We start from the raw sequence: 18,417 nt of genomic DNA on the forward strand, positions 1-18,417 counted from the left end.
GTTAAAACGCATGCAGATTGTGAAACATTGCAGGCAGATCTTAGGAAACTGGAAGACTGGGCGTTGAAGTGGCAGATGAAATTTAATGTGGACAAATGCAAAGTCATGAATATTGAGAAGAATAACCCAAATCACAGTTACCGGATGCTAGGGTCCACCTTGGGGGTTAGCACCCAAGAAAGGGATCTGGGTGTCATTGTAGACCAGTGTTCTTCAACCTTTTTACACCTATGGACCAGCGGAACTAAAAGAATTATTTTGTGGGCTGGCAAACTACTAAGACTGAAATAAAAACCACTACACTCTGCGTCCTTGTCCCTTTGTACCCCTGTGATCATTAGCCCTTCTGTGTCCCCATCTCTTCTTCATCCAGCATTCTCCTCTGTGTCTGTCCCTATTCTCCATACAAAGCATCTCTTCTCTGGGCATCATCTCTCTATTCTTTTCTACCCGGAGCCTAGGCCTCCCACCCTATGGCTTCTATGCCTTCCTTGCTCTACCCCTGTTGTTAGCATCTCTCCCTCCTTGAGTTCACTGTCCCCCATCTACCAATTCACTCTCTCTGCCCCCTTCTCCACTGCCCTCCCCACAGTCCAATAGCAGCCCTCCCTTTCTTTTCCTCTGTCCAGAAGCAGCTCCCCCTTCACTATTCTCCAGTCCAGTGTGGCAACTCCCCTGACCAGCAGAAGCAGTTCCCCCTTCCCCCCAACCAGCTCTAGCTCCCCCTTCTCCTTTCACACCTTACATCAGCAGCTCCCCCTTCATCATCCTCCATTTCCAGTCCAGTGTGGCACCTCTCATTTTTTTTTTAAACGTATCTTTATTAGTGCAACAGTATAATCACAACAAGAACCACTAAAAGGTACAGATATAGTAACAATATAGGAAAGCAGCCAACTGTACAGGCTTTCACTCAGATGCCAAACCCAAAAGAAATAAAACAGGACTAGCAAATAAGCAAAAATATAATCATGAAAACCCAATGTGAAGTCATGACACACAGGCTGCAGTTTTCCTTACTTTATACAAAAAGCAAACCTTCCAATCAACCAATGTCTGATCTCCAGTATCATAAGAAAAGAAAAACAACCCCCCCCCCCAACACTCACACTACAGACATCCAACAACCACTCCCCCCCCATGCTATTGAGAAAAGAAACCTATCTATGGTGTGATCAAGATTTTTTCCAGGATACTCAGAGGCATGAAACTCTACAAGGAAGGGATATAAAAGCCCTTCATAAAGTTGTTATTATTTTATAACTTACCCAGTTTCAGTGATGTTAACTTAATACTATTCATGAAGAAAAGAAAGCCATGACACATTGAAGCATTGAAAAATTGTGATACATTATTTATCTGTATCCTAGCTTGAAGTGTGATCTTTATTGAAACAGTTACAATGATTGGAAAGTGAACTCTGTTCCATTCTTGGGAGGGTATATCCCTTCCTTGTAGAGTTTCATACCTCTGAGTAACCTGGAAAAAATCTTGATCACACCATAGATAAGTTACTATTGTAACAGCAAAGTCAGTTCACATTTTTGACTAAAGCAATTTCTGACTTTTCCTAGTTTTTACTAGTATTACCCCCGTAATATCAGAAGAAAATATATTGAGAAAAGAAAAGCAGTGACACCGTAAGGAACAGTAATGACTCCCAGGTGAGGCAAGGCCAACCTCAAAACATGCCCAAGAGCATTCATACAAGCAAGCATTGCTACCAGGCACTTCTCTATCCCACCAGCATCTTCCCTTACCCGGACTAGCAGCAGCTCAGTGTTTAACTGTCTGCAGCAGTGTCAGTAGCGTCAGCACAACGATTAGGCAGCCTTGGGTCCTTTGATGGGTCGTGCCCGCCTCTGAGGAAAGAGGAAGTTGCATCATCATAGGCGGGCTGCAACTCAGCAAAAGCCCCAAGGCTGCCTAATTTAATCTCTGCGCTGACACTGCTGCAAGCAAGTTAGAATACTGAGAGCGGAGGGGAGGGGAGGAAGCCACTGTCTGGAGGCTGGAAAGAGAGTCACTGCTATTCCAGTGGGGGGGGAGGAAGGCAAAACATTGGCTGCTTCACAGGAGGGAGGGAGGCACGCGGGTACCCAGCTCATCGGGCCATGGTCCAGCAGGAAATTTTTGCGGACCGGCACTGGTCCGTGGACCGGCGGTTGAAGACCAGTGTTGTAGACAATACGATGAAACCTTTCACCCAATGTGTGGCAGCAGCCAAAAAAGCAAACAAGATGCTAGGAATTATTGAAAAAGGGATGGTTAACAAGACTAAAGATATTATAATGCCTCTGTATCAGTCCATGGTGCGACCTCACCTGTAGTATTGCGTTCAGTTCTGGTCTCCTTATCTCAAGGAAGATATATCGGCACTAGAAAAGGTTCAAAGAAGAACAACCAAGACTCTCGTAGGAGGAAAGACTAAAAAGGTTAAGGCTATTCAGCTTAGAAAAGAGACGGCTGAGGGGAGATATGATTGAAGTCTTCAAAATCCTGAGTGGAGTAGAACGGGTACAAGTGGATTGATTTTTCACTCCGTCAAAAATTACAAAGACTAGGGGACACTCAATGAAACTGCAGGGAAATACTTTTAAAACTAAAAGGAGGAAATATTTTTTCACTCAGAGAATAGTTAAGCTCTGTAACGCATTGTCAGAGGTTGTGGTAAAAGCAGATAGCATAGCTCAGGGATCTCAAAGTCCCTCCTTGAGGGCCGAAATCCAGTGGGGTTTTCAGGATTTCCCCAATGAATATGCATGAGATCTTTGTGCACGCACTGCTTTCAATGCATATTCATTAGGGAAATCCTGAAAACCTGACTGGATTTCGGCCCTCAAGGAAGGACTTTGAGATCCCTGGCGTAGCTGGTTTTAAGAAAAGTTTGGACAGATTCCTGGAGGAAAAGTCCATAGTCTTATTAAGATATGGGAGAAGCTTCTGCTTGCCCTGGATCGGTAGCATGGAATGTTGCTACTCTTTGGGTTTTGAACAGGTACTAGTGACCTGGATTGGCCACCGTGAGAACGGGCTACTGAGCTTGATGGACCATTGGTCTGACCCAGTGAGGCTATTCTTATGTTCTTATTATTTCCAGTTCAGGCCTTTTCTCTTTTAAAAGTCTCCCCCTTCTTTCTTTATATGACTGCCTTATATTCTTCTGTACCTCACTTGTGGAGCTATTGCCCCTGTGCCCAGAGGTTATACAACCAGGTTCCAGTACTGTTCCTTGTGGCTCTAAGCAGGTCACAAATGACGTCATGCTCTCAATGGTACATTTTTCCCTTTATTCAAGTTCTTTCCCCATTGCATTTCCTCCTGCAATGCATTCTATTCTTTTCTTGCTGACCCCTTCATTATTTTCGCCTATGACGCTCCATTCTCTGGAAACTTCAGCAAACCCAGTACTTGGTACTGTTTCTTTGACATCCTAGGGTACTGGAGTTCTTTTTCCACATCATGGCTCTTTGGGCCTCTGGCTTTTTGTCTGACCTATGTATGTCCTCATTCATGCTTACAACTTACCATGCATTCATTAGAAGAGTTATCTAGTGCTTAGATCTGCTGCCTCAACACCCTGAAGTTCTGAAGTACCTACATGTAAAACCGTTTTGAGTGTGGTTGTATAACTACAAAACAGCAGTATACAAGTCACAATTCCTCCCGCTGCAGCTCCTTGTGATTCTGGGCAAGTTACTTAACATTTCACTGCCCAGGTAGTTATTCCTACACACTTCTTTATGCAAATTTCCAATAACTGCTATGTTGGATTTTAATTTCTGTGGTGATGTTTTCTATTCTTCAAACATGCAACATACTTTCTTTCCACTAGTGGCCTTGATGTTCCGCCACCACTATTTCTATCTTCTACATTTGGGTGTATCCACATTCTCCCTTCACCACAGCCGTTAGAATGGCGCAGTGGTTTAAGTGTTCAACTTATCTCATGGAAATATGCTCCCGTGGGTTCGACCCACTCCCAGTAGCATTTTAAATTTCCCTTAAGATTGTCAGGTTTTTCTAACTTTTCTAATTCTTCATAGCCACCTACATTCTTTGGTGACGTTAACCTCCTCTCTTGCTTCTATACAACCATTTGCGCGAAGCACCTCTAATGCATGTAATGACAGTATAGTGCGCTACTGGGGACTCCAACCTTGACACCTTGGGTTGTGAGTTCAGGTTCTGAGCTTCCCCAGTGACCATGTACAAGTCATATAGGGTTTCTTGTGCCTCTCTCCGTTTCTAAAATTTTACTCAGACATATGTTTCTGGTACTGGGACCAAACCTCCAAAGTTCAGGTTCCAGGTCACTTCTGGTACTGGGACCAAACCTCCAAGGCTCAGGTTTCAGGTCACTTCTGGTACTGGGACTAGAGAATGACACGGGGAAAATTCTGTCCCCGTCACTGCCCCATCACTGGACCACCGTCCCCTTCACCGCCCCATCCCTGCCGTCCCCTTCACCGCCCCGTCCCCGCAGCATCCACCCTTCCATGGCCTGAGAATCTCCCTCCCTCCCCCTTACCTTCGCGATGTAAAGAAACTTAAGGGAGGGAAGGCGCGCGGTCCCTTCCCTCTCTCCCTCCAGCCAAATCTATCTCCCTCCTTCCCCCTTACCTTCGCAGTGCTTTAGAAAAGAAACTGATGCTGGCGAAGCCTGCCAGTGCCGCCCTGCAGTCGCGTGTGTGTGGGCAGAAGCTTCTCCTCTGACAATTGTCATTTTATAAACACAAATAAAACAGAGCAAGGTTCAACAAAACCCATCTCCCCTCCCTTACACAAATATCCCCTTCACTATTGTGAAAACTGAACAAACCAAATTACTATGGAATGCTACATAGAAAAATCAAGCTAACAGAATACCTTAGTCACACATGGCAAGAATAATGTTAGGGGAATGCAACTAGGGCAACTGCCTCCTGATCAGAGAGAGACCCTAAGCCAGCTGGAAACTAAAGAAGCACAGCCTGGGCTTTGCGGTCCCCAGTTATGTCTAATACCAGCTCTAGCAGGATACATATTTCAAATCTGAAATATTCTAATCACAAAATATAAATTTATTTTTTTTTCCTTTTTGTTCTCTGGTAATTTTATTCTTCAAATCACATTGGTCTCAGGCTTTGGTTTTAGGTTCCTTCTGTCTTCATTGTGGCATGGCAGGATCCTGAAGATAAAATAGGCGCAAGAGGATCTGGGGAGAAGATGCCGAGTATGACATGGGCGCAATATTTTTTACCACAGGAGTAAGACTTTTCACCACTCCCACGGGGCAGTAAAAGGTCTTGTCCCCATTCCCACAGGGTGGTGAAAGGTCTTGTCCCCATTCCTGCGGTAAACCAGTTGCAAATGTCTCCATTCCTGCAGGTTTACTGCGGTGACCCGCGGTTTACCGCGGTAAACGGTCCCCATGTCATTCTCTAACTGGGACCAAACCTCCAAGGTTCAGGTTTCAAGTTTATTTAAAATATTTGATATGATCGCAATATCCAAATCCAATGCGATTTACAAAAATTAAAAGTGGAAAAAATAAAAAATCCAACAAACAGAACATTAAAAACAATTATGATGTAAAAATGCAATTGAGAGGAGGGGGGGAGCGCTAAAAAAAAAATTGGATTAAATACAATTTCAAAACAGATGAAAAAAGGTGGGTAAGGATACAAAAGGTTGGGGAATGTTACCCGCTTAATTTCTACTTAACAGTGTTCCTTGTCCAGATAAATTCCAGAATGAGGTCATATGATATTAAATGGGTCAGTTAAAGGTGTCCTTAAACAGCCAACTTTTTAGTAGGCCTTTAAACTTATTAAGTAATTTTTCTTCTCTTATATTGAATGGAAGTAAGTTCCAAACTTGAGGAGCAGTAACAGAAAAGATCATATCCCTCCTTGAATAAATGATTTTTAATGAGGGAATTACTAACAGAGGTCACTTTGGTACATACTTGATTTTTCTCATCCCAAAGACTATGCCTTTTTCTGTCTGATTATCTTCATAACTATTTTTCCCAGCATCAGGTCACTCTGGACTTTGCTTCCATTGGACTACATGTTTTTCTGGCTTTACTCCTCTTCTGATTACATCCATATTCTTGGTTAGAAACATAGAAAGATGACGGCAGAAAAGGGCTATAGCCCATCAAGTCTGCCCACTCTACTGACCCACCCCATTAAGTCTGAGTACTGGAGACAAGATGGCGACGGGAGTGGACGCGTGAGTCCAAGCTCCCGCTCTGGCAGTAAACTTTACCTTCAGTAACGATTTCCCCAACAGTTTTTGGATGCCTAAGAGGAGGGGACGGCAGAGGGATATTCCTCATTCCTTGGCCGCGACTTCGACACCGCGTCAAACTGCGATAACATCATTCGCAGTGCCGATGGCGTTGGGCGGATCCGCAGCTGAGCTCCAGGAGCAGCTCAGCATGGATGGCGATGCGTCGCTGAGCCCCTTGGGACCTGATCCTCCTCCTCCCCCGAGCAGCGCAACGGAGCTGTTACTTCCTGTTGAGGGACTTCGGCAGCAGCCGACTCAGGAGATGACCCTGTTGCAGACAAACTCGGAGAAAAGACCTGGAGAGGGAGGAGGAACACTGCAGGCAAGCGGTGGTGAGAGTGGGGGAGGTGAAACCCGGGAAGGAGCGTGGGAACCCGGGTTACCTCAGCTCAAGCCGCTTGTGAAACTGGCGGTGGTTACACTGGACTCACTGTGGGGAGCAATTGAAAATCTACAAACTGTATGTATTGGATTTATTTCCTTGATGGCTGAAGTTTCTACTAAAGTTAATAAATTGGAAATTGTTTCTTGTGATCAAGCAAAACAAGTAGGAGATATTGAAAAATCTATAACTGAGATTAAATCTTTAAATAACCAGAATGCAAAGGACAAAGCTTTTCTTCTTCGCAAAATTGAAAACTTGGAAAATCAAAATAGGAGTTTAAATTTGAGGATTTTAAATTTTCCTATGTCTAAACTTAAAAACTCCTAGGGAATTATTTAAGGATTTCCTGGTTTCCATATTGAAAATTACGGAAATGAATATTCCACCTTTGCAGAAGATTTACTATTTAAAAAGGACAATAAAAGAGTCTGATACAACTACTGAACAAGATTTAACAACTTTCTTAGAATCATCAAATTTCGAATTGTCCGGACGAGCTACACTGATAGTATCCCTGGTATTTTATCAGGATAAAGAAATGATTTTGAAATTGTATTATGGTTTAAAACAAGTTTCTTTTTTGGGAGAAAGAATATATATATTCCACAAATTAAAACTAAACTCGGACAAAACCAAATTCTTAATGCTCGAAACGGACAAAAACCCATCCATAACAGACCTGGAAATTAAAGCAATCAAATACCCAATCCAATCCTCCCTCAAAATCCTGGGAGTGCTGATAGACAGATGCTGCACTATGCAGACTCAAATCAACAAAACTACCCAAAAAGCATTCTTCACAATGCGCAACCTAAGAAAAATAAGGAAATACTTTGACAAAGAACATTACAGGATCATTGTACAATCCCTGGTACTAGGTCTTGTGGACTACTGCAATATCCTATATCTACCATGCCCTACAAACATGATCAAAAAACTACAGACCGTTCAGAACACAGCTCTCAGACTAATCTACTCCCTCGGAAAATATGACCACATCACCAACGCCTACCTAGACTCTCATTGGCTACCAATTAAAGCCAGAATTCAATTCAAACTGTACTGTCTAATCTTCAAAGTTTTCAACGGTACCGCACCTGCCTATCTAAACGATCGCCTAAAACGTAACCTTCCACCCAGAATAAGAAGAACACTGACACCATTCGCATATCCACCACTCAATGGCACTCATCGAAAAAAGCTTTATGATAACCTCATAGCAACGCATGCAGCAAAACTCGAACCCTCCATCACTAGATTGTTAACCTCAACATCTGACTTCAAAGCATTCCGTAAAGAAATCAAAACGCTGCTCTTCAAAAAGTATTTACAATCTACCTAATCTCCCTCTCCTCTTCCACCAACCAGGTTTGATCACTCCCTGGCACCATACCATCAATCGACAAAAAATACACATATAAAAAAAAATAAATAAATAAATAAATAAAAAAAAAATTCCCTGGAACCAATTCACCCTACCGAAACCAATTGCCTACCAACGTATGGAAACAGAATATTTGATATGTATAGTAATGTAACCTGATTTATCTTCCATTGTTATTATGTCTACACACTCTCTCTGTCATTAGTCTATACCCTCAATCTGTATTCTCCAATGTCATGTACCCTCCTGGAAATGTCCAGCTCTCTTCTTATGTAATCCGCTTTGAACCGCAAGGCACAAGCGGAATAAAAATCACTAATGTAATGTAATGTAATATATATCCGGATGTTTCAAAATGGACCCAGATTAGAAGGAAAGAATTTCTTACATACAGGAATAAAGTTGTATCATTAGGAGCTTCTTTTCAGTTAAGATTCCCTTGTAAATGTTTTGTTGTATATCAAAACAATAGATACATTTTCTATGATTCTCAGCAGTTACGTTTCTTTTTAGAGGGAAAAGGTGTTTCATTTGCACCACAGTGATTTTCGGTATAACTCAAGTCTATTTTTATTAAACCATCGGTTTTCACTTAATTTCCTGTAAAACTTTAAGTTGTGATCTTTCCTGGAAGAATTTCTCTTTCTTAGTCTCCTTCCTCCCTTATTGAGGACTATGTTTGAATAAAAAGTATGGTTTACTTCTTTTTGTTAAATATATTGATCCAATAATGAAAATGGATTTATTTTGTATCAAGTTTTTGAAATATCATGACTACTAATATTGGATGTATTAATATCGTATATTGCCTGTTAAGCACAATTGTTGTTTATTTGAAAATTTAAATAAAGAATTTAAAAAGTCTGAGTACTAATGACCTAGTTCCTTAACTCGACCCTCGTAAGGATCCTACTAGGGCATCCCATTTATTCTTAAAGTCAGTAACGCTGGTGGCCTTGATCACCTGCTCTGGAAGCTTGTTCCAGTGATCTACAACCCTTTCTGTGAAGAAATACTTACTTATGTCACTATCGAATTTCCCTCCTCTGAGTTTGAACGGATGCCCCCTTGTGACCGAGGGTCCCTTGAGAAAGAAGATGTCTTCTTCCACCTCGACACGTCCCGTGATGTATTTAAATGTCTCAATCATGTCCCCCCCTCTCCCTGCGCTCCTCTAGAGTGTAGAGCTGCAATTTGTTTAGTCTTTCTTCGTACTAGAGACCCTTGAGCCCCGAGATCATCCTAGTGGCCATCCGCTGAACCGACTCAACTCTAAGCACGTCTTTACGGTAATGTGGCCTCCAGAATTGCACACAGTACTCCAGATGAGGTCTCACCATGGTTCTGTACAGTGGCATTGCTCTCTTCATTGCACCTTTCCTACCTTTAACACTTGTGAAGCCTTGAAACACCAAACGCTTCTTCTGAAGCGATCTCCATCCTAATGTTTTACCACTCCACATTTACCTTCCTTTTTTATTAATTTTATTTCGATGTATTTTAAAAAACTTTCCCTCCCCAACTTCCCTTTTGTTCCATGTATGTCAATGTGAATCCGTCTACTATTTTTAATATTTGATAAAATATTGCTTTTATTTACCTATTTTAATTGTTTTCTTCAGTCTTTTTATATTGTACACTGTTTAGACACTTGTTTTGATAGACTATATCAAAAATAAAGTAACTTGAAACTTAAAGAAACTTGACATGATCATATTTCTAATTTGTATTCCAATGTCAGAGCTCTGTACTCTGTTTCTCTCAGTATATCCTGTAGCCCAATTTTTCAAGGCAGAGAGGTATCCTAGCGGTTAATAGAACTTCCTGAGAGTATGAAGACCTGGGTTCAAATCCAACTTGAACCTTTACATATATTTTCAAAAATTCACATACTCTGCTCTCTTAATTTTTGAACCTTACTGCTTTAACAGGAATATTTAATGGTTTCTATCTCCAGTTCACTGTTTTTTCAGTCCCTTTTCAACTGGTGCCCCTTTGTTTTCTTTTCAGTATATATTATGAAACAAATTGCTTCTCCTCTGTTTTCTTCCATTGACTCTGTTCTATTTACAAGACATTCCAGAGTTCTCACACAGCCTCCTGGCAGAACTGTTCATATATGACTTAATCCTCAGTCAGATAGTCTTTCTTTTCAGTTCTCTGCTGACACCCATAGTACAAAATTTCTCTCTTTTCTATGCTTTTGTTCCTGGTTTCATCCTACAACATTAGTCTAATCAACGGGAACCATCCTTTCTTTTCTTTTTCCAATTTTTGGGTTCTCCCTCTCATTTCCTGTCTTCTCAAGAGGAAACTTAATGACTTTCTGGGATTTTTTCATCTGGCACTTCTGTATGTGCCATATTTTCTATTTCTCTTTCTACTTTTCTCCTTGAGTTCTTCTGGCATCTTCTTGCCTGCCGTTCTGAGGTCATCTCCTTTATTAGAGCCTCCCTACATGTTGCTGTTCTTACCTTGTTACCCTTTCCTTTTTCGGAGGACGGGTTGTATGCCTCTTATTATTTCTCTCTCTTTTCTTCCCTTGCTCCACCTGCTCAAATAGGACAATATATTTGCCTTTTGAATGGAGACCTTCCTATTGATGTTTTCTTTAGGGGCCAACACTCCCTCCATCCCATTTTGTTAGCTAGGGAGTCCCACATGTGAGAATATGCTGCCTGCTTGTCCTAGGATAAAGCACAATTACTTACCGTAACAGGTGTTATCTGGGGACAGAAGGTAGATATTCTCACATCCCACCCACCTTCCCTGGTTGGCTTCTTGGCCATAGAACTGAAGACCTCATGAGCCGGGATCAGGCAGGAAGGCACACTCACATGTGTAGTGTGGGCAATCTTAAAGCTTTCACTTTTTACAATGTCCGTACCGGGCTCCATGGATGACATCACCCACATGTGAGAACATCTGCCTGCTGTCCATTGATAACACTTGTTACAGTAGGTAACTGTGCTTTACTGCTCCCACAAGGCAGTAAAAAGCTTTACTCCAGCATCCGCGGTTTAAAAAAAGGAGTTACTATGGGTACCTGCAGGTCCCCATCTCCATGTCATTCTCTAATTTGAACCTTGGTTTCCATGGTTCTCCACCCACTGCTGCACCTGCCAGACCCTCTCTTTCTGCGCTGCTGATCTGCCTCTGTTTCATAATGCTGTGTCATTTTCTGCAGGCTCCTCCTATTTAATCCACTTCCACTATCCTGAAGCAGAGAGACTTTGTGAGAGACCTATACAGGCATCTGTGAATTCAGCCTGTGCATCTGAAGTGGCTAAAGAGAGAAGGATTTAGGTTTTAAAAATGTCTCAGGCAGCACTAAACTCTGGCACCATGTGCCTGCCTTCACGTCTGCCTGGGGATTTTTTCCTTCCCTCTCAACTTGCTAGTCACTGTAGCAAAAATACTCAGCTGGAAGCCCGTACTCCAGGTCACTCTCCCTAACTTGGAGGTACTGCATGCCGCTTCCACAGCATCCTCAGCTAACCCAGAGAGCTGAAGATCTAACGTGGAAATCAAACACAAGAATAGTTGGCAATGTCCTCTTGGTCTCAAAGAGCCATTATCCAGAGCTATTTCAAAACAGGGTGTCAGCAGTGCTCATGCGTCATGAAATCAGCATAGCCAGCCTGTGAGTTTTGAAACTGCATTATGCAACATTCAGGAGAAGTGTACCAACCAGGAAGACTTCACATACTATTACCACATGGGGGTGCAGACCCAGAACCATAGCAATTTACTTGTGTTGTTGGCTTGAAAAGTCATCTTTTTCAAGGTCTTAGAGACCAAAGCTGCCCACAAGGTAGGATGAGAAATGAGACCTACTGCAGGAAGATATAAAAGATTACATGAAGAGACAACATCAGCGCCTGACTACAAGACAATGTTTAAATGGTGTTTAAATCTTAGAGCTGGAAAAAAGGTTTAGATTAAGCATTATTGTAATGGCCCTTACATTTGCAATTTACACAAGTTGCCTTTTAATTAAGACTGATCTTTTTTTTTCTTGTACTTTTCAGATTAAGCTTGAGATCCTTTATAGTAATGGAGGGAGGGGACATACGTATATTTTAACACACTTTCTTAGCAAACACAGGAAACTATGCTGCCACTTTGTAAACCAACTTTCTAGAAGGATTCAGTCTCTTTACCCACCATCATCACCAAACCAAGAAGTGTGGATATCAGGAGTACTCTAGAGTCTGCTAGCTGCAGATTAAGAACCAGAGAAGTCAGGGTTCAAAACTGCTGCTCTCACTGAGCCCCTTGTGATTTTGGGCAAGTCTCTTCAAACTTTCTTGGGTAGAGAACAGCTACTACCTAATTGTAACTTGCTTTTATTTGGAAAAGGTGAGTATTGTGAAACAAATTGCCAATACAAATTATTACAATGAATGATACTGCACAATTTAAAAAATATATTAAAAATATATTTGGTGAAGCATTCTAGAGGTATGTAGAATAGCAGGTTTTTGAGATGGACAATTAATGCTGCAGTTCCAAGTAATGGTTAGGAAGCCGTGAAGTATGTCAGGTTTTATGTTTTGTTTTAATGATGATTTATTGTTCAGTATATGTGCTTATTGCTTTAACTCATAATCCTCACTCACTTGTAAATAATCCCCACTCACCCACTCACCCATGCCTGAGAAACTCCCTAACCCCCTACTTGTCCTGTTTGTCTGTTTGATTAGATTGTAAGCTCTACTGAGAAGGGACTCTCTCAAATGTTTTAATGTACAGCGCTGTGTACATCTAGTACTGCTATAGAAATAAATAGTAATATTGCTGTTCCTTATAGGCAGATCATAAATTAATAAACTAAACTGTCTTAATTCCAAATGAATAAAATCTAAAGATTTGTCATAAAAAGACAGCGTCAATAGTATTTGTAGAGGAGTATGGCTTAAGAGTCTACAGTTTAGAAGTAGTTCAGAGCCACATTTGCCTCTCCATTTTTCCCACCTTCAGCAATATTGCCGTTACTGGGTGTACGTGTCCGTCTCATGACTTGTGTTCTCTCTGCAGATCCTTCTTGATGAACTGTCTTCCACAAAACACTGGGTGGCCATGCACATTTCAGATCACAGTGGCTTCCACTATCGCCAGTTTCTATTAAAGTCTCTAATGGACAGACCGGCAGCAGGTGGCAGTGTGCCACAAGAGACACTGCCTGCTAGTGAAAAAATGTGCAATCTTCCAAAAACCGAAGAGGCCCATGATGAGCTTCCGAGAGTGGACATTCTGCTTCTGCTAGAAGAGGAAATGGAGCTTGGTGCAGATCTCATTGAATCATATCCTGGCCATGAAACGCTGTGGTGTCACAGGTGAGCAGACTTCTATCATGCATGCAGAAATAGTCCAGCACTCTTATGTTGCATTTTCTGCATGTTAATGTGATTCTTCATGAGTTCAGGTAACCAACCAACTGCGAGTTCCTGATTCCCTCCCCTCCTTTTTTTTTTTTTTAACAACTAGTACAGTACTCCCCCAATATTCGCGGGGGTTCTGTTCTAGGACCCCCCGCAAATGTCGAAAAACCACAAATACAGTTTAAGGCAGGGGAGACAGGAGAGGGCAGCCGGAGCGCCGGCGAGTAAAGGAAATCACTCACGGTATGCTCCGACCACCTCTTCTGTACTAAAGTTGGGTCTCGCCAATCAGGAGTTGCCCTCTCCAGCTGCCCTCTTCTGCCTCCCCTTCACAGTCAGAAAATACTGCGAATGACCGGGACCACGAATTCGCGGGGAAGCACTGTACTTCCCATCATGCCCACTGCCATCATGTTTCTTATGTTTCTATATGGTTATTGCGGATGGGCAGACTAGATGGGCCATTGGTCTTTATCTGTCGTCATGTTTCTAAGTTTCAAGTTTTAGACACCTGATGTACCGCTCATCGAGGAGCACGTGGGCCATTTACAAAATGTAAAGAGGTATAATTCAGGAGAACTAGTAAATGGAGAGAGGGATAACAAAGATGTGGAAATAGAAATACAATAATCAATAAGAAAAAGGGGGATAAAGTAGGGGGACAGGGGAGAGCTGTGCTCTGCAGGCTGGCACTAGGAAGTATCTTTTATGATGTGCTTGTTAGAGAGCTAAGGGTTGTTGCATTAGTCATAGATTACGTGTTTTACGGTGTCTTCTCCTTAATACAAGGTTATGGTCTGTACCTCTGACATGAGAAGTGATCTAATTCCTCCCCCCTCCGATTACTATAATTATATGTGATGTATGCAACAGAGGTGGTTTAAAGGAATGGGAGCAGGGTCCCAATGGCACAAGAGACCCCCTTGGTGAAGCTGAGTAATATTATCAGAGCAGAACTTTGGAGTGTCACTGCCTCATATCTGCTAGTCCTGCACCTGGACTCCAGTGTATTTGCAACAGACCCTGGCCTGCTGCAAATGCAGCATTGGAAAGGGCTTGGCAACCAGTTGGTTTTGCACGTCTCCCTCCGTATCCACGGGGGTTAGGTGCAGAGCCAGACTGCGAAATGTGAAAAACTGTGAATAACTTTTTGGCCGGCTCTGACCCACCCTCGCCTCATTCTGGACCTTCCCACCTCCTTCCCGGCATCCCAGACCTTACCTGGTGGTCTAGCAGGCTTTTGGGGCAGGAGCGATCTTCCTACGCTCCTGCCCTGTGCAGATCACTCATAGCAAATGGCTGACGTGAGTTCCTGTAGTCTCTCGAGACTACGATAGGAACTCACAGCAGCCATTTGCTATGAGTGATCTGTGCAGATTGGATTGGGTGCGGATCAGATCGAGCAGAAGGTTAGTGAATCGGGTCGGGGTCGCAAACTGGTCGGGACACGATCGGTGAGCTTGTTGAATCTAGCCCAGTGACTTTTAATTTAATGTATACTGTAATGGAGAACATGGGGAGTCTTCAGCAGATACAGCTTTAAAGATTAGGAAACAGTTCATGGCCATCAATGGAAGGTTATATGCTGCATTAGTGGATATGCTAAAAGAATACATTTCAAAATTCAGGTTAAATATGGCCGTGGTAGCAAAACTGGGGTGTTTGGGGGTTTTGGTTGTTTTTTTTTGGGGGGGGGGGGATTGCTTTTTTTTTTTTTCCATGTCCTGAGTAATACAGTTTTATTCTTTGCAATGTTCTTTGTTACACTTTCTGTCTCTCTGTGATCAGAGACTTCAGCGGATCCAGAACACTGCGGCTAGGTTGATCTTCGCAAAAAGCAAATTTGACCATGTTTCCCCGCTTCTATCAAAATTTCACTGGCTTCTGGTGATTTCTAGGATTCACTTTAAATGTACCTGCCTAATATTCAAGATCCTACATGGCATTCTTCCTCCTCTAATTCCACTATCCTGGAATTCTTCGAGACCTGACACTATCAGATCCGCCCACAAACTCAAACTATCCCCTTGTTAAAAGGCGTCATGTATGCAGGGAAACTAGGGAAATCCCTTTTCTTCAAATTCACTGAGCTTTGGAATAACCTCCCTGCCCCGCTGCTGAACCTAGGTTCATTCCAGTTATTCCGAAAGCATCTGAAAACCTGGCTTTTCTCCAAAACGTAAAGCTATTTAAAATGTAAAGCTAGCTATCCTCTTCATAACCTCTAATTTCTTATTATGTCCTTCCCTCATTTATTGAATTTACCTGTAAACCGTGCCGAGCTCTATCTTTATGGAGATGATGCGATATACAAACTTTAGCTTTAGTTTAGAAACATTTAGATGGTCAGTTACTGAGAAATATGGCTTGTGATAACATGAAATCACCAAAATATTTGTCACAAGTACTTCTACTGACAGTGCACAAACCAATTTAACACAAATCCACTTCCTATTCTATTGAGGGGTCTGTTCCCAGCAAGAGGAGCCAAAGAGAGAGAAATGAGTCCCAGCACGAATGTAGTAATTGCATCTCAGTGGACCCGCCAGCAGAGTTCTTTATATCCAGCTGAAGCTACAAGTATGGCTTAGGTCCGAGTAAGGGATCAACACCAATAGTTTACCCCTGCTTAACTTGCTTTTGTTTTTATAGAGCTCTGAGCATGATTCTGCCTGACCTCTGACCCCCACTTCAGAGTGTTTTGTCTCAAACTCCCCTTCCCCTCCTGTTAAGTTTGTGGGTGCTTCACATTTAATCGGATGTCTCATTTATTTATTGGGTTTTAATAACTGTCTTAATGAAGAGATTCACCCAGGGCAGTGTACAGAAAGTATAATATGTGTTGTATATTATTTGTCTTTTCTTTTTGTTCCCCTGGACGCTAAAGGCGACGTGTGTTTTGTCTGCTACATCAATTTAGTATCGAGCATCTTCATGCAGCCTCGCAGCCCGCAGCCAGGGATAATGACTGTGCCAGAACTCTAAATGGCTCCCATGCTGGTGGCCCCAGTGCTCAGGCCATGGATGTGGACAGTATGATGGACAGCAGCAGGCAACTTTACACCCAAGAGATCAAGCGCCTGAAACGTGGCCCTGAACAAGACTCCCCAGGCTTGGGAGCAGAGCATAGGTTCACAGATAGCATCCTGTCTGCCTGCAGGAACCCTGAGCAGGCCAGGTTTGCATCTGCATACAGGAAGTGGCTGGTTACCTTCCTGGGCCAGTGATGTGAATGAATGAAACATGTCTGGGCTGGGAGGTAAGGGAATGCAGTTGACAGTAGTACAGTATTCCCTTCTCACACCATAGAAGTGCTACTAGCCCCTCTCAGCTTATCCTTCATGATGAAGTCTGAGAGGGCCATCTGTTATTACTATTTATGTTTATTTATTTTTATGAAATAGAAAAATACTGGCATACATTTTGTTTGTATGTGTGTTGGGGGGGATGGAAAATGACTACAACTAGCAAAATGGAGTTTTTTTGGGGGGGCACTTGGAAGTGAGAAGGCATTTGGAGATATTTCTAACCCTCTACATATGTAAAGTGATAAATATCTGCCTCTTGTTCTAATGCATATCTGCTGGGAAAATTGAACACCAGCTTGTAAAGGGGTTCATAGACAAAACCGCGGAAGACAAAGGCGCGCACCGACAACTGAGCGCAAGACGGAGGCGCGCGCTGAAGAAAATGACAGTTTTTAGGGGCTCCGACGGGGGTTTTTGTTGGGGAGCCCCCCCACTTTACTTAATACAGATCGCGGCGGCGTTGTGGGTGGTTTGGGGGGTTGTAACCCCCCTCATTATACTGTAAACTTAACTTTTTCCCTGTTTTTAGGGAAAACGTGAAGTTTTCAGTAAAATGTGGGGGGTTACAACCCCCCAAACCCCCCACAACGCGGTGCGATCTGTATAAAGTAAAGTGGGGGGGTTACCCCACACACACCCCGTCAGAGCCCCAAAACACAGTTATTTTCTTCGCGCGCATCTCCACGCTGCGCTCAGTTGTCGGCGCGCACCTTTGTCTTTTGCGGTTTTGACCTGACACCTTGTAAAAGATGTCCTTTTGAAGATGGCTTTGATTAGTTCATTTTCAGCAAAGGTATCCATTGAGCACATAATTCACCAGCAGTGGCATGAAATCCCCTCCAACTTTGTGTGCACATCATTTCTACTTCCTCCCAAGGGGGACTGTCACTTTGTTATAAAGAAAATCCTTAACATGTACTCCACCAGTACTTCTAATTGATTCTCATTGCTCTCTTTTGTTCGAAACAATTAGCAGACATGGATGATATAAACCAAAAGAATGCAGAATATTTTGGGTTTCAATTCTACACAGCCTCCTTTTTATCCTGAAATCATGTCTCTGTTTGTCTGCCACCCCTCCCCCCCCATTGCCTTTAAACCATTCACCCAGTCTTTCATTCGTGTTTCAAACACAGATGATAGAACACACCATGACATTGGTTCTTGCTTTTCATGTGGCTCCCATCTCTTTTTTTTTTTTATTCTCAGTCCTAGAGGCTGGGTCAATCCAGCTGAAATCTCAGGGAGTCTGGCACACACTGTGATGTCATTGAGCATTTTGAAAGCTGCCCTGCTGTTCATTGGGAGTCATGACCACATGCACATTTCTATATTGAAGAAGGAAACGGGGCATCCTGAAGTGTTTGTCCATCTCCTTTTTTTCCCCTGTAGAACTATCCTGATCACTCTCCTGTTAAGTTTTATAGATATGGACAGATAAATAAATATACATCCATTGAACATTTTCATAATATCCTTCCTAGCAGTGCTGAGAGTGCTTCTACCTATGATTGTAATGCACTGCTATGTGTGTGTTTGGTTTTGATGCATCTCTCTTGCCATCTTTTCAGTTTGAAAAGTGCTTGCATTGTCCACCTGTGGGTTGAAAATAAGTCTTAAAACTTGAAATACAGCTGAAAAAAAGGTGTGAGCAAATCTAATCCAAATCTATATCCA

At 42.5% G+C, this 18,417-nt stretch overlaps 1 protein-coding gene across 3 annotated transcripts in view; it reads left to right on the forward strand.

The window, feature by feature from the left end:
* PTAR1 (protein prenyltransferase alpha subunit repeat containing 1) overlaps positions 1 to 16,849 on the forward strand; it is a 77,496-nt gene extending 60,647 nt beyond the window's left edge. For 2 of the 3 annotated variants that reach the window (XM_033924717.1, XM_033924735.1), the window contains exons 6-7: positions 13,089 to 13,387; positions 16,320 to 16,849. In XM_033924717.1, the coding sequence (XP_033780608.1) occupies positions 13,089 to 13,387; positions 16,320 to 16,659 (639 nt within the window). In that variant the 3' untranslated portion in view covers positions 16,660 to 16,849. The remainder of the gene's footprint in view (positions 1 to 13,088; positions 13,388 to 16,319) is intronic. The other variant, XM_033924727.1, reaches the window with a different exon arrangement.
* The last annotated feature ends 1,568 nt before the right edge of the window (positions 16,850 to 18,417 follow it).

This window comes from Geotrypetes seraphini, chromosome 1 (genome assembly GCF_902459505.1).
Source record: "Geotrypetes seraphini chromosome 1, aGeoSer1.1, whole genome shotgun sequence".
Lineage (NCBI taxonomy): Eukaryota > Metazoa > Chordata > Amphibia > Gymnophiona > Dermophiidae > Geotrypetes > Geotrypetes seraphini.